Raw genomic sequence first — 20,873 nt, 5'->3', positions numbered from 1 at the left:
GCTAATATTTTGTATTTTCAGTAGAGACGAGGTTTCACCATGTTAGCCAGGATGGTCTCGATCTCCTGACCTCGTGATCCACCTGCCTCAGCCTCCCAAAGTACTGGGATTACAGGTGTGAGCCACCGCGCCCAGCCTATCGTAATCTTGGAGTATAATGCAGACACAGAATATGTATTGATTAGATTAATGCAGTGACAATCAACTATAAACCATTTCTCAATTTAATTTACTTAAATTTCTAATATTCATCAATAACTCTGTGACCTATCATACAAAAAGCCATGGCTTCAGAAAGTCTATCTCTCAGAAAGGTAGCTAAAAAGAATGAGAGTAATTATGAAAATAATTTCTTAAAAATCTATTTTTCTAAATAAATATATCGATGGAAACTAATGATTTGGTTTATACCTTAAAAGTTGGAACAGAAAGCTGTTCAAATGATGATGAACTTTCTTCACTGGTTGGTGTATCCAGATCAAGGGGACGATGCAATGAGGATTTAGAGGTTCTTTTGTTGGATGGGTGCTTAACTGACCAATTAATTACCTGAAACTGAGTAAGGTAAGTCTGATAACAGTTCATCACAGGTTGTTGTGGAGTAATCTGTTCACTCTCCACTGTTTTCTCACCTTCTACAATATATAGATGCTCTATAACATCATCTTCTCCACCTAACGCAGAAACAAATGAAGCCTGGGAAGGATGAGTTTTGAATGGTAGAGTTCGGGAATCCTGAATGCTTTCTCCATGTCCAGTCAGTGGCCCTTCTACACTGTGATATATGGAACCCCTACTGTAGTCAATCTGCTGGGTTTGCTTTTTCTTCTTTTTTCTACCTGGGTAAGTTCCTGGGCCTTCATCACTGCTAATGGGTTCAAATTCCTCAGCAGCAGAAAAGTAGGCTTCACTATCAGCCATTGACATGCTGGAATCCATTGATCGATACTGATGAAATGAATTAGAGTCTGCTGATGGTGTATATGGGAATGAACCAAAACTTCTCCTCTGCTTTGGTGAGTCTAGTACATTCTCGTCACTTCGAGAGACATCACTACTAAACTGGACTCCAACTGTTACAGGCTGCTTGTCCCCATAGAAAGCAGCAGTAAGACTCTTAGTACTTCCAAGACGTGTGGAACAGACAGAGGCTTGTCGTTTCAAGGGAGATCTAAGAGGAGACTGACCTACTGACTTATCCTGAGTATTAGGAGACACAGGGCTGTTTCCTGAAATTTCCGTAGGGATACTAAAACAGAAAGAAAAGCTATTACCATTTTCTATACATCATAAAATTTACTCTAAGCATAAAAAGAAATATCAATAAAAATCCTTTTGGTAATTTTAATCATGTACTTTACAAATAAAAGAAAATCTACAATTTTATAATAAAATGCCCAAAGTAGCAAAACAGTATAGTATGTGTTCATACCCCTCATTAGTTCCAAAAAATTTTGAGGTAGCTTAAAACACAATAAAAACTGAAAGAAACTCCAGAATGTAATCTTCTATCCATAATCCATGGACACTAATGCATTTATAAAGTTTTCTTTTTCTTTCACATCCTTTAAAAACTTGTCCAACAAAATATACCAGGGGCCTTTGATTAAAGGAGACTTGAGGAAGAAGTTATACATAACCCCAGTATTTCTGACTTTAGTAACTGATGTAGTAGTGCCATTTTCTAAGGCAGAAAAAGTTAAGAATGATAGGAATAAGGCCATTTTTAATATGTTGAATTTGAAGTCTCCATGAAATATCCAAGTAAATATATCAAGAAGGTAGCTAGGCCTTAGGAACAAAGGTTTTGGTTGGAGTTTTACATTTAAAAGATGTTAGAGAACATAATTGAAACCAGTTATTGAGACTCCCTAGGGAAACAATATAGAATAAATGGAGAAAAAGGAGAGAATGTTCAACAAAGGGCAGGCTATAAAAGGAAGAGAAAAAATAAAGGAGGAAGAAATGGAGGACAGGACAATGGAGACTGAGAAGGAATAGCCAAGGAAGTGGGAGGAAATTCTGAAATGTGCTATCAAACCAAGAGGAAACTGATTCAAGAAGGCAGTGGCCAACTATTAAGGTGCCAAGAGGATGAACAAAAAGTATCCATTAGACTAGAAGGATAATATCTGAATATTAACAGTGATTCACTCCGAGTGGTGGGATGACAAGAAACTTCCACTTTCATTATACTTTCTTGTACTTTCCTCATATCTGGAATGAATGACTTTTATAATCAGACAACAGCAAACTGACATTTCAAAATATGTTCAGATATACAGGAAACAATTTTCTAAAGTGGGGGAATGGAGAGGGAAGAAGTTTTTCTTGCCAGAATTTTAAACAATTATAATCCTATTTATAGTCAGGCTTCTAAATCTAAGTGAATACTGACCTTGCTTGGCCATCATCCCTTTTTGTCCCATGCATGAACTCCTTTTGAACCAAATGGTCATCAGCAACAGATGAGGGACTTTCCTTTTCACCAGCCAACAAAGGCTGTGCAGCACTAGAACTACTGTTCTCTTCTGAGGAAGAGGATGAACTATGAGATCGTAATGGTACCTGAAGACTAAGGTGCTGAGTTTTTCTCTCTACTTCTATTCCCACTGATTTATTTTCCCATTCTTTCCTCTTCATGGCATTCACATTACCTAAATAAACAAAAGGTGGGTTAAGTGAACACAAAACTCAAAAGCAGTTTATAAAAAACATGGCAATCTATTCCATTTTTAAGTATAATCTTTTCTTTTTTTTTTTTTTGAGATGGAGTCTCACTCTGTCAGCAGGATGGAGTGCAGTGGCATGATCTTGGCTCACTGCAACCTCTGCCTCCCGAGTTCAAGAGATTCTCCTGCCTCAGCCTCCCAAGTAGCTGGGACTACAGGTGTGTACCACCACACCCAGTTAATTTTTTAATTTTTAGTAGAGAAAGGGTTTCACCATGTTGGCCAGGATGGTCTTGATCTCTTGACCTCGTGATCTGCCCTCCTCAGGCTCCCAAAGTGCTGGGATTACAGGCATGTAAAAATAACAAGTGACTAATTTCATATAGCAATCTGTTAAACATTTTAGAAATATATCTACATAAGTATAGATCCCAGGCCCATAAACAGTGAATTTTTTTCTTCTTTTTAAATCTTTTATTGGAAAAATTTCAAACTTACAGAAAACTTTCAAGAATAGTACAGAACACCACATATCTTCTACTTGGATTTACTTACTTTAAGCATTTTCCCCCTTTTGTTCTAAAAGTTCAATGTTGACAGGGACTGTATCATTTTTCATTCACTGATGTACCTCCAGTGCCTAGAGCAACGCCTCATACACAGAAGGCATTCAATACATGATTTTGTGAATAAATAACGACTTTAGGATCAGAGTGAAGCACCACTGTTTCAGAGTTTCATAAAGAGCTCTGTGATGTGTTACATAAATTGAGGGGCTGGGGGAAATAAAAAGAGAATTCTATAGCTGCCTAGATCCAAAAAAATAAATCTTGCTCAACTTCCCCTCTCCTCCTACCATCCCAGTTTTAGCCAAAAAAAAGTAAACCCACTAATGGAGAAAACATCTCTGTGAACAGAATGCAGTTCTAGTGGCATTCAAGGGGTAAGAGTCATAAACCTAAAATATAATATTTACTTCTAGTACCACAAATGTAAAACAGAGCAATGAAAGTGAAAAGAAAAAATGGTCTTGATTCACTTCTAAGTGATACAGGAACACAGTGTTCACTGACCTTCCAAGCAGATCCCTAATTCTACCCATATGCCCTTCTTGATTTTATCCTGACAATGCATCTGTACTCCATTCCTGGAAGACTCAATAATCAGAAACTCAGGTACATATGTAGGGGTTATTTCCAAGCTTCCCTGGACAAGAAACTCATGGCAATTCAGCAATTACAACTCACTACTAAAAGAATCACCAAGAGATACAGACGCTTCCTATTATACATTATAAGAATTTTACTTTCTTCAATGTTAGAAAGAGAATTTACTGTTTTCCTCCTTTCACATCATGTAGAAATTCCCTGCAAATATTCTTTCTTGAGTTTGTGATGGTTAATCTTCGAAAATCAAGCAATCTTTATAATTAGCGCCAGTTGTAGCACAGTAGAGAGAACAACAAGGTGGCTTCAAAGGCCCTGATTCTAGTTTCCTCTCAGCCATACCTGGCTGTATCACTTCATGCAACTCAGTCTCAGTGATAGGCCTCAGTTTCCTTACTATGAAACAAGGATAATATCCACTTTACATGGCAGCTTAGGGATTAAATGAGAAAATGCCAGTGTAAACCTTTAAAAATGAACATTATTCAAACATAAAAAAGTTATATAAGACAGCTAAATTATTACAATCTATCTTATTACTTAAATGCCAAGAAGTTTTGGTGTTTGCTGATTTTATAAGATAATCTGCTCTCATTCTAGCAAACCTACCAAAGTACCTTAAAATAACTTGTTCACACTTATACTACTCAGTAAAAAATCATTTAAACAGGAATTTAGCATATGTAGTCCACCTGTTTGTTTCCTCTAAGAGCTTCTATACATGGGAATGCAATCTGATAAACTCTTAAAGGTAAAATTACCCCTTTCCTATCTTTTTTTGTCTACTGATAAAAGGCAGAGGTAAATTAATATTTTTAAATTAATTAAGGGGAAATGGCTAAATATTCGTGAAGTATCAAGACTTTTCTGCTTTTAACATCTTCACAGCATGGCAACTTAAGCAGTAAATAGTGCGCTGAATCACAGGAATACACAACTAAAAAATTCCAGAGGAAAATCTGTTTCTGAAGTCTCTGGAGAAAAGACTCTAGGTAAATCTAAATATAATACACTTAAAGTCACTCTTCACTGCTCATACCAAACTGGTGTATTTGCAGAGTTATGCTAAAGATTCTAAGACCAGAGTTCTTTTCTTGACATGTTTAATTTTACTGATAAGGAAACTATTTTGCAAAAATAATTGGTAACATGGGGGCCAATAGTATAAATATTACTATTCAAAAGTTTTCCTATAAAAGCAAGCTGGTGAAACAACTGTTACCTTGAAGCACAGCTATTCCTAAGTATTTATCTGGATGCTGTGTTACAGGAAAATAACAATATGTAAGGAAATATTTAGAATAAACTGCATGAGGAAAGCCGCCCACGTCAACAACAGAAGATCTGAATAGCAGACCTACTTCTGCCCCGTGTAACTCCGAAACAATCACTAGTTTTATCTGGCTTTAGTTAAGTCATGTGCAAAACAAAGGTGGATTATACTAAACACTACTCATAACATTACACAAAATAAATTGAGTTGAACAGAGCTAACACTGAATTTCTCTCAGAATGGCATAGTGATAAAGAAAATAAACAACTAGCAAAAGTGACGAAACATTTTATTACCATCTATAATTTTGGGAATTTCTTTAGTAATTATCCATTCTCCAGGCTGTAGCAGAGACTGTCCATAATACATATCAGACTCTGCACTTGTGCTTGAAAATGCAGAGCTACTGGAAGGTGTCAACTCTTCAAGTTTGAAGAAATCTAGGCCAGTTACTGTGCCACCAAAGAATCTGCAGCCACCAAGACAACCACATTTGTTTCTGCACCTCTTATTCTTAAGGATATCATCTGGCCACAAAAACCACAACCTAAACAGAACCCAAAAGAAAACAAAAAACAACAACATAAAACACAAATCATTAAGAAATGAAAAACTTTTTGATAGATAATTAAAATTAATTGTAAATATTTTTAAATGACAAAGTAAACACAAAGGTTTATTCCTACTGTTTTTTTTTAATCATTTGCCTTTCTAAAAGAATATAGTCTTACCAGAGCAAGTGAGATGGAAATTATCAGAATCAATAATAATAGAGATACGGCATACATTAAAAAGCCCAAAGCATTAAAAAACAGCAAATATAAAAATCAGACATTTAAGTCCAGTTTTACAATGTAGTAAACATTCTCAAAAAAACTAAAATTTTAAGACATTAATCCAGAAAAACCATTAGTATAGATTATGCTTGATAGCTCATTACCTTTAGCATCTCAGAGCCTATTTCACAATGCAAATTTAAAACACTAGAAAATTACAAATATGGAGCAACTAAGAAATTATTTCTCAATAAAATTAAAATAATGAACTACTCCATATTTTAGAGAAAAATAATATCCAGGTCTACTCCTTTGTAATAAGGACTCCAAATAAAGTATTAAAAATGTATGTAAACTTCAGGTTCTGTATACGTGACTCACACATCTGTCACTATTTATTAACTCCCCTCCTTTCTTAAAAAATAGGGCTGAGGCAGGAGAATGGCGAGAACCCGGGAAGCGGAGCTCGCAGTGAGCCGAGATCGTGCCACTGCACTCCAGCCTGGGCGACACAGCAAGACTCCGTCTCAAAAAAAAAAAAATTATGTAATAGAAATCTGTGAGATATATCTTTATTCCTTTTTTTTTTTTACTTTCATAAAATCCTCTCACGTTTACAGTCTATTTTTCTATGCATTTTTACATGTATTGTCTCCTTGGATTCTCAAGACCCTCACAGGGAGACAGAATAGGTATCATCACCTTCATTTTACATTCATTAATTTAGGTTTCTTGAACATATCTATTAAGTGCCTAGTGTTATGCTAAGCAAAACTGAGATGGTCTTATCCATATGAAGTTTACAATACAGAGGCAAAGATAAACAATAAACAAGAAAATAACAGCAAATAATAAATTGTATTAACTGCTATGAGGTAAACAGGGTGTTGTGACAAAGAAAATAGGGAGAATCTTTTAAAAAGTAACATTTGAGACATTAAAGATGAGATGAAACAACTTAGAAGTGGAACATCTATCTAGAGAAGACAGAAGGAAAAATGTATGAGTAGGCCTTAAGATGAGGGACAGCTTAAGGTTACTTTGGTCAGATGTTACTCATTTCAAATCACTTCTGTATTTTAAAGTATTAAGTCAAGCAGCAAAGATATCTTAAAACACCATCAAAATGAAAGAACTTATACACATAATAGACTTTTTTTTACTTCATTTCCACAGTAAAAGCTTGGTAGAATGCATGACTTTGAGTCCTCTAAACCTGAGTTCAAATTCTATCTGTGCCACTTACTAACCCTGGAACTCCAGACAAGTCAACATCTCTAAGCCTCAGTTTCCTCATCTGCAAAATGATGGTATGATACATCTAATAAGATCATTGTGAGGATAAAATAGCATAACACATGTAAAGCACCTGATGCAAAATCTGGACTACAGAAGTTACACAACAAACATTAGCTCTCCTTTCCTATCTTTGCATAATCCAATGCACTAGTTGTCAAACGTTAGCTTGTATTAGAATCAACTGAATGGCTTGTTGAACTATAGAATGGCTGGGCTTCACCTCCAAAGTTTCTGATTGAGGTCTGGGAAGGCCTGATTATGTACATTTGTAATAAGTTCCAAGGAGATGTTGATGCTAGTGGTTTGGGAGCCATATTTTTAAAAAACATTAATCTAACGGAACTAATTGCCTATGTACCCAGTAGCTTTTCCAGTAATATCAGAAATGAATATACTTTTCTCTAAAACTCCTGGGAATCCAATATGCACAAAGGCAGCCAAAGCTGAAAGTCAATGAGTTACCAGATGGAGAGCAAATCATCATGAGTCCTAGGAATCCCTGTATGTTCCTGCTGGGGATGCCATGAATGCAAACTCTGTCCAGCCTATTTCACAGGGTTGTGTTTGGAGCAAGCAACCTTGAGGGTTGAGGTAATCCTTCTCTCTGGAAAGAGTAGGCTTGCTTCCACTTACTATAAAAATAGTAAGACTCCTTAAGTTCAGTGTTCCTCTTCTTTAACGTAATCTACTTTATGCACATATTCATCATGATGGGCCTTTTTGTTTTTTTTCCTCCCGAGACTGAGTCTTGCTCTGTCTCCCAGGCTGGAGCGCAGTGGTGCAATCTTGGCTCACTGCAACCTCTGCCTCCTGGGTTCCAGCGATTCTCCCGCCTCAGCCTCCCGAGTAACTGGGACTATGTTATCCCCTCTAGGACTCAGGGACAGAGTTGCTAGATTTAGCGAATAAAATACAAACAAAAATAAGTTTGTTCTATGCAATATGTGGGGCAAACTTATACTAAAATGTGTTTTGTTGTTTATCATAAAGTTAAATTTAACTGGGCATCCTGTATTTTATCTGACAACTCTAGTTGGTGGGTACAGGGAACCAACCCGCCAACACGTGACTGGCTACCACTTTTGCTGTAATATAGTCTCTGATCAGAAGTTTTGTGTATTTTGCCAGCATCCATGAAATTGTAACAGCTAACTTGTTACCGTGTAAGAAAGATAAAAACCCCAGACTCTTCACAATTTTTGACAAACTACAGCACTGTAATCAACCTAAATGAGCTACTTGGAGCAACTTGAGTCACCTGAAGCAACCTCCTCAGTTCCATTCCCATCTTGCTCTATCACCTAAACTAATCAAAAACAGGCATTTGTTTCACACTAAGTGGCTTCCTGAGCAATAAATAACAAAGAAATCCAATTTATTTTACACAATATTCTTCCTATATGAGCTTTCATACTCAGATATATGTCAAATCTTCCTCAATTAATTTAAAAGATTAATGTAATATCAATAAAAATCTCAACAGATTTTCTTTTTTTAACCAGAAAAATGGTTCTCAAGTTCTTCTGGGAAAGTTAACAGATAACAATAAACATTTTGGGAAACATAGAAATGAATATGTATTAGATGTAAATTTTTCCCTCTGTATTTGAATAGGTATTTGCAGAAAAAGCGATTTACCTCCTTACCTAGAATAATATATACATGTACCCCATATAAAATCCAGAGGGATTCGAGTTTTATATATTAACCAGAAAAAGGAAAAGAAAAAAATAATAACAGATGCTATTTGATTACTAGCAAAAGAATGGCTTTCTCAAATTAGTAACTGACATATCTGAATGTGTAAAATTAAAGTCATATATGAAAATAAAAACAAAATTAAAAGATAAAACAAACTGTAAAATGCTAGCAACAGAGATCACAAAAAGGGTGATCATCTATAAAGAGCTCTTAAAAATTGAAAACCACCAAGACCCCAGTAAATAAATGTACACAGAATACAAACATTCAATTCACAGGTGAAGAAATCAAAACAGCTAACAAATGTGGTTTTTAAAGTATTAATTTCAGAAATATATAAATGCAAAATAAAGAGATGCCACCTTTCACTTATCAGAAAATGCTCAAAAGGTAGTAATGGTGCAGGGCGACAGGGACTAGCTAAAAAGCCATTGGAGATATAAACAAAAAATTTCTGGCAAGTAATTTGGGAATGCATATGAAAAGTCTTAATTTTCAACTCATTCATCCTCCCTTCCAGGAAATTATCTAAAGGAAACAGCCAGAAAGCATGGGAAAATATTTTATGTGCAAAAATGTTCCTCTATCATTTATAATGGGAAATTTAGAAACAATCTAAATATTTAATATAAGGGCAATGGCTAAATAAAACATGTTGTGTCTTTTTGGTAATGTATTATCATTTTTTTAAAAGGATCTTTATAAAATGTTTAATCATGTGGCCAGATGCTTGGGATATAAGTTTAATATAAACATGTAGAATTTTAAACTGTATATACAGGATGATTTCAAGCGTTAAAAAAATACAGCAAAATCCTGGAGATAAAATTTCATGTGGTGGGGTTATGATCATTATTTTCTTTTGTTTCTTAAGAGTTTCCTATAATTTTAGAATTAGCATATATTAAATATACAATGGGGAAGATGGGGATGGAAAAAGTCATACTATCATTTTAAATGGAAGTGATTCAGCAAGAGGCGCTGGCAACTTTTAAAATCATATATGATAATAATTTCCTAAGGACCAAGGAAATAGGCCTGAGTACTCTTAGTCTTCCTTGCAGTTCTGAAGGCCCACAAAAGGAGTTTTATACAGTAGACGGTAGTAGTACTGTGATTTCTAGGAATTAATGATGACTTGAAAGTGGAGAGCTGTGGTAAGAGAGAAAATGTAGTGCTTTACAAAATGTTATTTGGGGACCGTAACTTAAACTTGTTTCACTGTTGGCATATATGGTATAGACTTAGAAACACATCAGAAAATAATGTTATTTCCAACAACTATACCATCACCAGAGACAAGATATATATTTACTTAGATATTAGGTCCTTATATATTCATTGAGGTGCAGCAGCACAATTATATTAGGTCTTTATTTAAAATATTCTTAGTCCGTTCTCTCAGTAGAATTTCCTCTATAATTATCCAGTTATTTTCATCTGAACAGAAGACTACTGCCATTCTTAAAATTTTCACTTACCTCTTAGTTCTGACATCATGGGTTTCTAAGAAATGTCTTTGTGCCTCATGTTTAGAATGATGGTCAGCAGCTAAAGCAATATCAACAGTAATAAGTCCTAAATTGGCTGACCCAGCTTCAAGCCAATAGGCCCTCCGTAGCACTGCAGGCTGAAGTCCAATTCTACAATTATTTAATTGCTCAATGTACTGTCTCACTTGAAAATCCTGAATTGCAGCACTGATTCCTTCCCCAACCGATTGATTGTGGAGATTACAGTTTGCAACTCGAATTGCACCCATCTAAAATTGAATGAAGAAAATGAAACAAAAGTGTAATTTCTGTATTTTTAAGTAGCTTAGCCAAAACTACTGAATAGGTGATCATTTCAAATAGAGTAAAACATAAATGGAAGGAGAAAATAAAGGAAAAAGAAATAAAAAAGGAAAAAAAATGGGAAAGGGACAAGAAGGGAACAGAAAAGTTAAACAAAATAAAAACAAAAATAGACAATTTTTTTAAAAGAGGATAAAAGAAAAAAGCAGAAGTCCACGGGCGAACAAAAGAAGTAAATAATGAAATCGTAGAAACTTAACAAGGCTAGATTTTAAACTACAATCCATAAAAGAGTGGGAAACAAATGTTTTCAGGAGCCAGGCAGAAAATATAAATGTATGAATCCTAAAGACATTCAAAAATCATATCACTTAAAAGCACTACCAGTTTACATCCCTGATATAAAAGCAACCTACTATTTTATATCCCTGCCATAAAACAATGTTATAATAACTCAGTTAGAGTAAAACTGGTGAAAGTATGCCTTAAAAAAAAAATACTGGAAGAGAACATGGATGAGTAAAAATTAGAATGCTTTCTCCTAAAATTATGTGGCAGTCTGTGAGATGACAAAGTATAAGTGTGTGTTTTAGTTCAAGAAATAGAGGTTTGGTTTAGTAAAAAGGAAAAAGCACTACACTGGCCAAGCAAAACACTTACCTTTATATTTGTAGCACAACCATGCTCAACTATATAAATATCGGCTCCATCTACTGCTAAACGAGTCATAGTATATTTCAAATCATCTGAAGTTGGACAAGGCCCAGGAATACAACTCAACTAAAATAAAAAAGGATTGTACATCTAAATCATCACCATCAACTTATTATTTTGACAGTTAGGTCGTCGTCTTTAAATAAACACAAAAAAAATCTAATTACTGATGTATTTTTTAAAAATCTAATTTCATTCTTTTACAATAAATGAAATCAGCAGTTAAAGTGTTATCAATTAGAAAATTATACATTAGAAAACAATAAGTAAGCATGTACCATTTTCATTCAGAAGAGGCAAGTAGCAAGTCTAACGGACAATACATATACAACTTCTTACTGAAATTCAGAGAGGATAAGCAAAGTAGAGCGATAAGTAAACAGTGTCACATGTTTACAAGAATTGTATGAGTTCAGAGTTGTAAGGTTTTCTTACAGGTACTCCATACACACAGATGTATTTTCACACACACACATACACAAATATATTCACTGTAGATATTATGATATCTAAGATAATCCATATTAATTTTATTTTACACCTAAAACACAGATTTTTATGATGTTTAGGTTAGAAGAAAATGTATATATCACCTACATCAATAAACTTCTTGAGGAGATGGCAGCCCTGAGTAAATTATTGGCTCAACAGCATGAAAATGCTCATTAGTGGCAAAGCCAGAACTAGAAACAGGTGTCTCACAGTGTAGTCAATACTCTATAAGGATATATTTCCTCTGGACAAAAATAGACCTAAACAAACTAAAGTGGCAGAATGGAGATCAGCAATTGCCTGAGGTAGGGGCTGACAGCAAAGACACACAAAGGAATTTTCCAAGGTGATAGAAATGTTCTATATCTTCACTGGTGATAATAGTTACACAGGTATATACAGCATTTGTCAAAGCTCAAACTGTACAACTTTAAAAGGATTAATTTACTGTATGTAAATTATGCCTCAATTAAACTTATTTTTAAAAATTTTAGGGCCGGGCACGGTGGCTCACGCCTGTAATCCCAGCACTGTGGGAGGTCAAGACGGGCAGATCACGAGGTCAGGAGATCGAGACCATCCTGGCTAACACGGTGAAACCCCATCTGTACTAAAAATATACAAAATTAGCCAGGTGTGGAGGTAGGTGCCTGTAGTCCCAGCTACTTGGGAGGCTGAGGCAGGAGAATGGCGTGAACCCAGGAGGTGGAGCTTGCAGTGAGCCGAGATCGCGCCACTGCACTCTGTCTCAAAAAAAAAAAAAAAAGGCCGGGCGCGGTGGCTCACGCCTGTAATCCCAGCACTGTGGGAGGTCAAGACGGGCAGATCACGAGGTCAGGAGATCGAGACCATCCTGGCTAACACTGTGAAACCCTGTCTCTACTAAAAAATACAAAAAAAAAAACTAGCCGGGCGACGTGGCGGGCGCCTGTATTCCCAGCTACTCGGGAGGCTGAGGCAGGAGAATGGCGTAAACCTGGGAGGCAGAGCTTGCAGTGAGCTGAGATCCGGCCACTGCACTCCAGCCCGGGCGACAGAGCGAGACTCCGTCTCCAAAAAAAAAAAAAAATTTTAATGCAACGTAAACACTTTAAGTTAAAAAAAAAAAAGAAAAAGGAGGGAGAGTAATATATAACAGTAATATAACAGCAAACAAATATAATTTGTATAGCAGAAGAACAAAAAAGGAAAGATACATATGGGAAAGAACTAGAAACAAAAACTAAGCTGTTAACCACTGTGTTGTAGAACCAGGGTGTTATTTTTCTTTTTTGAAACAGCCATGCTTTCCAGATTTTCTGAAATAACCACGCTTCCAAAATCAGGGTGAAAAAATGCCTCCCTCCCCAAATTCATAAGAGAGAGTACTTATTGCACAATAATACTATGCATTTCATTGCCACTGCACGCGGTTTTAGGGATTACTATCTACTTTTTGCAATCCTTGTGAAGATACTGTAATGACCCTTAATGAAGGTGGCACAATGTTGTGAAAAGAGCATAACATGTGGTGTCAGGAAACCTGGCAAATGACCAACCTTGCTATTACACTATGGTAGAAATGGCATGTCCAGAGTGGTCTGCAAACCATGTTATGTGAAGAATTCAACCTTCTCCTTGTTTCAATTTCTAAATCTTCTACATAAATATATAGCCACATCCCAATAATGCAATATGACATGAATGTTAACAGCAAAAATGTAAGCAAAATATAATTTTTATAATTCTGTTTATTTTTTAATTTGTATGTTTTAATAATTATCTCATATTTTAGATACTTTAAAATGGTCAAGAACTTTAAAAATAATTTTATTAACTGAAAAAACTGAAGTTTGCTTCAAGGCTATGTGTATTTGACTTGAAGTTGATATCTCAATATTCCATGTTTTAAAATTCATAAATGTTTATAATATTGCTAACATATTTGTTAACATACCTTGGACTCACAGAACCGACGATCAATTCCATGCTGACATATTATTACTGATTTTGGTCTTTCCAGTTCATACTCCCGACATACCACATGAAAAACAAATGTCTGTCCCCACTCCAAGAGGCATGCCAGCTACAGATAATCAGTGACAAGTTGACAACACTGTTAGCATTCTAAATAAGTGTTCAGAGTTTAAAAGCTTCTGAAGAATGTTAACATGGCTTGGAAGAACCCAAACACTGTCTTAAAACTTCTGCTAAATAAGCAACTTGTTAGCCAATGATTTTTGCTACCTTTAATATCATTTATATGCTTATGTTACTTTTCCTTTATGAATGACAAAATGCATTGCCAAAATGAAAACTCATTTCAACTGAAAAATTTCACTTCAGCAACATTTAAAGCAAATCCTTTTATTCAAGATTATATATCTTTCTTGTTACATAGCTAACTGAAATCTCCACATAGAAAAGCACCAAAAATTCTGTAATCATAAACCAAACTTTTATGTGAGAAAGTATCTAAATATCACATTGAGCTACAATTTTTAAAAACCAGGTATTTTGAAGATTAAAGCACTTTTGTTTATGCAAATAGAAGCTTAAGTAAACATATATTATAATTCTTCAAATCTTCAGTGTTTTTTTTTAAAAAAAAAAAAAAACCTTAATTTTCTAATTGATTAGAGCTGTTAAAAACACTGAGAGATAGATATACATGGCATTATCCCCCCAAATAAGTGCATAAACACTTGGAAAATATAAATTTTACTTTTAAAACATACAGAGAATGGAATAAACATAAAAGTGCCTACAGATTCATGAACTGTACAGCAAACAGTGATGCCGAGATTTTATGCAAAAGAAAGAGAAATGTTTCACCTTTTAAGTGCAATTTATAAACATGTAAGATTCTGGCAGTCCTTAGAACAAAGGAATTGTACCCAGTCTTGCAGGGTCAGCACAGCTTTATTCCCTTCTTAGGGAAAAAGCTGCTTTGGAATATGCTTCAGTTTTTACTTGTATACTTAGGGATGGGAAATCGGAGATAATAAGGAGAGCACAGTCACAAGGCCAGTGAGCAATGACTATTGCTTTTCATCCATTTTTATACATTCCATTATGCATTTCTTTTCACATATTTTTATAAATATCATTATACATTCTAATATTATACTGAGATGACATTCAACTCCAAAATATCCCTTTTCAATTCCATTCATTTTCCCACCATTTCTAGAATATTAATTTTTGCTACCCTCTAACGATTTCTTCCAGGTATACAGGGCATCTAGGTTCTTCATCACTTTCTTGTTGCTACTACATACCTCTAAATTATATGTTTTATACCCATTCTATAACTTTTTATCAAAATTGAGTATGTAACATTCCTATCAAATTCCAGTCTTTTGAAATATCAAGATGAGCATTCATATTATAGTAAATATATGACTCAGGTGAAATGTTAAAATAATATGGCAATTCAACTAAACTTCAGTGGCCAAATAGAAACAAATAATATATTAAGGCTTTTGTGCCTTCTAAGGATTAAGTGAAAGGGGTGGTGGGAGAGAATTTATCCAAAAGGATCACACCTAGAATTCTAGACCAGATTTACTTACCAGTAAATTCACTTTTATTTTTTGAAACTATTATAAACATCACTAACAGCAGGTACAAATGATGTAATCTTGCTTTGGGACATGACAAGCAAAGAACCTTATTACCTAATCCTTAGCATCGTAAGAGCTACTTTCAAATCCTACTTAAGAAATATGTAAGAAAACAAAGTTCTTAAAAAATTACTCCATATAGTAGAAAAATAAGATTTTTTCCAACAATAGATGGCCAAGTAACATAATTTTAATAATATTAAATTGACTTCTAGAACAGTACTCATCCTGAGTTTTTCCCAAAGAAAGTCTCAAATTCTCAGAAATATTACATAGAACTACATACATTACACCCAACAAATTATATGTGGCTCAGAAAAGTGAAACTTGTCTCTGACTCACCTATAACTAAAATTCTGAATGGCAAGAATGACTCCCATCAGAATGCCATCAGTGGAAATGCAATGAACATTCAAACAGGCATACAAGTTATTCTTGAGAAGGTGGATAAAGAAAGGAAAAAGAAAATAAGTCAGGAGATAGTACTCTGAAAACCATACCTGTGGTGCTGTGACCTTAGCTGTAAGACTTCCAGCCTGCACATCAATTAACCATGCGTATTCTAAGGAATCACTTCCCAAAGGAAGACCTTCTGCTGAGAACATAGCATGTGCTCTCAGCTGGAGACCTGATAAATTGATGTGACCTTCCCTGAGTACTTCATCCACAGGGGGTCGCTGCTGAAAACAATAATGATGAGACCGTAAAACATATAAGAAAATCATATTATAAATTCTAGTTGTTTCCCCCGACATCCCCTGCAGAGATGAACAATAAAATCATGCCATCTATAAGGCTTCAGAATCCACAAGCTCCTAACACAACTTTGTACCCATAGAGGTAGTCTGAGTTAAGCATCTTTAATGAACAATATCTATGAGAGCCCAACTATTATAAAAAGCGAGATAGCTGAGTCCTAAAAAGTAGACAGATCTCTGATTGGCAACTGCCTTTATGAATAACAAGAAACTACAGTAGTACTCTGACAGGGAATACAAGAGACCAATCTTTTGTAGGAAATCTAAGAATAGTGAGATTAAAATATTTTTTAAAAGGAAGGTAACATTGAAGAACATGGACTGTTAAGACCAAAAAATGAAGAATGGTGGTGAAAAGTAAACTTCCATACAGATTCTGAGGACTATGTAAATACAAGGATAGTTTTATCTTCCAGAGAATAATTTCATACTCACTACTAAAAAGCCGCACGTATTTCAAAGGGAAAATTTCTAACATATTCAGAGAAATAAAGGATATGTCATGAAACAGATTATTTCATGGAACACTAGTTCCACACATTAAGAATAAAGAATCAAATAAGTCTGGAAATGCCCTACTGATCAGTCACCAATTTCTGTTAAATCTACCTCCCAGTCTCTCACAAATGCATTGACTTTTTTTCATCTTCAGTGCTCTCATCCTAGTCCAAACAGTATCACCTCCTGCCAGGACGTTTTCAAGGTATTAACTTTTTACATCTCTCGGCTCCATACTCTATCAGTAGTCACAGAGATCTTCTAAACATATGAATCTGATCCTATTCTTGCCTCCAGACCATTAAATGCTACCAGAGCACTGCCTACCTCACCCTGTGGCACTTTTTACACTTGAAATTATTTATCTTAATTTTAATGTTCACAATATTTACATTCTCCCCCAGGTTCATTAATGACCATTTCTGTCTTATGCACCAAGTATCACTGCACCTAACAGTGACCACAAAAAGTAGATGCTGCTGACTAGACAGATTTCTTCACAGCAAGTGTTCAGAGTCTTCAATATACCAAGATACACTGAGGCAGTTCACAGATTATTTCCCAACCTAGTTTTATTACGGTAGTCCTCTTCATGTATGTCTAGGCTACCTCACAGGGTTAATGTTCCTTGCTTTCAACATATGTTGGGAAACAGTCTTAAAAAAAAATTTTTTTAAGGATAAGGGCTAACTCTAATTCGTAAGAAACTTTTTTTAAAAAAATTCAAATTGTGACTACAATAATCACTCTAGAAGCTCTTCTGATCCAATTTTTCATTTAATTTTTTTTTTTTTTTTTGAGGCGGAGTCTCGCTCTGTCGCCCAGGCTGGAGTGCAGTGGCCGGATCTCAGCTCACTGCAAGCTCCGCCTCCCGGGTTTACGCCATTCTCCTGCCTCAGCCTCCCGAGTAGCTGGGACTACAGGCGCCCGCCACCTCGCCCGGCTAGTTTTTGTATTTTTAGTAGAGACGGGGTTTCACCGTGTTAGCCAGGATGGTCTCGATCTCCTGACCTCGTGATCCGCCCGTCTCGGCCTCCCAAAGTGCTGGGATTACAGGCTTGAGCCACCGCGCCCGGCCCCATTTAATTTTCATCTAAGCTATGTGACTTTATATAAAATCACCTGACTTCTCCAGGCATTAATTTCCTTACCTTTTTTACTGAGAGAACTGGGGAAGGTGGTCAAGAAAGTTATCTTCTGACACTGAGACTCAATAATTCTCAGTATAAAACTTTTATGGAATTTTTTAATCTCAAAATTACATGTGGATCTTGGGCTTTCCTAAGGTACAGCCTACATGATACACCAATAAACATTATATTCTAAATTTTATTGCAGTTTGCATCATGTGTGGGTTGAATGGCATCCCTCAAAAATATATGTTCAAGTCTGAAGCCCTGGAACCTATGAATATGATCTTTTTTGAAAACAGGATTTTTGCAGATATAATTAGGTTATGGTAAGTTTACACTGAGGGTGGGCCCTAATCCAATATGACTGGTATCCCTGTAAGAGGAGAAAAAGTGGGACACACAGGCACAGAGAGAGAGAGGCAGCCAGTCGAGATGGAGGCAGAAATTTGAGTGATTCATCTACAAGCCGAGGAATACCAGGGATTACTAGCAACCACCAGAGCCTAAGAAGAGGCAAGGAAGGATCTTCCCCTACAGCTCAGACAGAATGTGACCGACTTTGAACCTCCAGAACTGTGAGAGAATACATTTCTGTTCTTTTATGTCACCTAGTGTAGGCTACTTTGTTATGGCAGCCCTATGAAACTAATACATAAGATGACCACAAAGTAAAAAGTGTATAGTTTCATAATGGGACACAGTAGTCCATCAGTCACCTTAGATCCTTCGTCTTAAAGCCTTAAGACTGTTGCTACCCAGGATAAACTAGAAGTGGGTAACCCAGATTTGAGCCTTGGAAGTAGACAAAGTGTGAACCCTCTCACTGTGAAAGAACATTAGATAGTATAATGACAGATGAAGAAAAAAATTCTTAGGAATAGTTGTGTCAACACTAGAGAACATAAACAAGGTAAGTAGACAAGCAAATTCCAAGAGGATATATATGGTACCTTTGTCTCTGGGGTAAGTTGTCAACCATCTAGGAAATGAATTATCACTAGTGCTTCTACTTCCACCTTGATATCTCTACTCCATGAACTCCTTCTCTAATCCCCAAATAAGTCATACTTTATAATTCAGTTTCTCTACAAGTTTGCCATACCTCTATAATAAGAATTAATGTGAATATTCATAATCAGCTCAATAAAATGTTTTCTATGTCTGGAAAAGTCTTTTAAAAGTACAGTGATTAAAAGTTGAAGTGTTATCAGGTACTCATAAAAAACCAGGGATAGTCATCTACGATTCTCAGAACTCATCCATAGAAGACTTTCCCTTTTCCCTTTATTAATTTCCTTAATAGACTGAAAAAGGGAGCTGGGCTTCCTCTCCACACACCTGCCTCCCAGAATAAAAAACAACTGATTCTAGTGACCCACTAATTATAGAGAGGAGGACAAGAGTTTTTTTTTAAGGTTAATATGGCAAGTTAAAATAGTGTTATGTGAGAACTTTGTGATGATAGAATAGTTCTGTATCTTCATTTTGGTGGTGGTTACATGAATCTACACATAATAAGATGACCTAGAACTATGCACACACATTGTATCTATGTCAGCTTCCTTGTTTTGATACTATAATTATGTAAAATAATTTTACCATGGAAAACAACTGGGTAAAGAGTACACACAGGATCTCTCTGATCTTTGCAACCTCCTGTGAATCTATAATTATTTCAAAATAAAAGTTTAAAACCGGAAACACTCATTCTGTGGCAAAACAAAAACAATGCCTAGCACATATTAAGTTTTAGCTAATATGATCTCATATATGTCAAATATATGTATGAAAAATTAAATTTAAATTCCATGAAGAAAAATATAGTCAGTGATGGCAAAAGAATGAAAAGGAGATGTGCTATTTTAAATAAAATGATCAGTTACTACATATAATCATAATAAATGATCATTCACTGATGATTTCTGGGTATCAGATTCATCTTTGCATTTATAATTTTACTTTCTCTTGTATTACGTTCCATTTATATTTCTAAATCACACAACTTGATTAAAAGTAAGATGGGGCACATAAAGCGGTGGTAGGTGCCACGGAAAGCCATTTGGCTTTTTAAAAAATAATAATAAAATTATAATCTACCCAGAAAGGCAATAAATTCTCAAATTCCCACTCGATGAATATCATTGGTTCTCTTTTAAAAGAGCCCAGAGGTATCCTGAAGGAATTAATGAAGTATCTTATGTTAGACGAATAAGTCATTGACCGTGTAGATACACACGTTTTAAAATATTATTTAAATACTTAAAATATTATTTAAAATATAAAATAAATATTAACATTTATGCTGTGATACTCAACAAAACCTACCAACATTTTATATAGTTAATTTTTCCCTTCCATAAATATTTGAGAAAGTCTTTATTTCCATTTCTATTATAATAGCAAAAGGTATAAAATATAATTGAGATCACAGAAATAAGGACAAGCAAAAGAAAATGGAGGTTCTTGAAACAACTCTCATACACAAAAACATACTTACAAAACTTAATACAGTTAACTTAAAAGTCTCTAACTTAAAGAGCTACAAAGTCCATGCACAGAAGCTAATACATTGTTTTAACCCAATAAATATTAATAGTAAATCTCTGTTTCCACCATATTTCATTTTCACTTTACCTGATAGTTATCACTGACAAACACATTCAGCGGTGACAGGATAAGTTGCAGCATGGTCTCCCTAAATCCTTTTTTCATTTCAAAACATAGTCTTTCCAAGAAAGCTGTAGGGCATTCAGGACCATCAGTAGTTCCATGCTACAGTCAAATGAAATGGCATAGTCGAAATGCAGAAAAGGCAAAAAGGAAGTACAGAAAAATAAAAATTACATCTGTCATGATTAAGAGAATTTGTTTTTCAAAACAGAGAAACTATGATTACTGACAAAAATAACTATTCTGTACCTCAGTAGGATCATTAGCTGCACTAAGCAACAGAGGGCCACCCGCCCCCCAACCCCACTGCGACACAGACA

General features: G+C 35.2%; 1 protein-coding gene across 1 annotated transcript in view; it reads right to left on the bottom strand.

The window, feature by feature from the left end:
• The window catches only part of KIAA1109 (KIAA1109 ortholog), a 194,850-nt gene that overhangs the window by 122,223 nt on the left and 51,754 nt on the right, over positions 1 to 20,873 (bottom strand). The window contains exons 20-27 of the mRNA XM_011948638.1: positions 20,518 to 20,655; positions 15,995 to 16,174; positions 13,826 to 13,954; positions 11,344 to 11,463; positions 10,369 to 10,649; positions 5,408 to 5,658; positions 2,399 to 2,657; positions 412 to 1,249 (exon numbers count right to left, since the gene is read on the bottom strand). Of these exons, the coding sequence (XP_011804028.1) occupies positions 412 to 1,249; positions 2,399 to 2,657; positions 5,408 to 5,658; positions 10,369 to 10,649; positions 11,344 to 11,463; positions 13,826 to 13,954; positions 15,995 to 16,174; positions 20,518 to 20,655 (2,196 nt within the window). The remainder of the gene's footprint in view (positions 1 to 411; positions 1,250 to 2,398; positions 2,658 to 5,407; positions 5,659 to 10,368; positions 10,650 to 11,343; positions 11,464 to 13,825; positions 13,955 to 15,994; positions 16,175 to 20,517; positions 20,656 to 20,873) is intronic.

Source organism: Colobus angolensis, unplaced genomic scaffold (genome assembly GCF_000951035.1).
Source record: "Colobus angolensis palliatus isolate OR3802 unplaced genomic scaffold, Cang.pa_1.0 Scaffold280, whole genome shotgun sequence".
Lineage (NCBI taxonomy): Eukaryota > Metazoa > Chordata > Mammalia > Primates > Cercopithecidae > Colobus > Colobus angolensis.
Note: the sequence above shows the minus strand (reverse complement) of the source record. Positions and strands in the feature narration are given on the sequence as shown.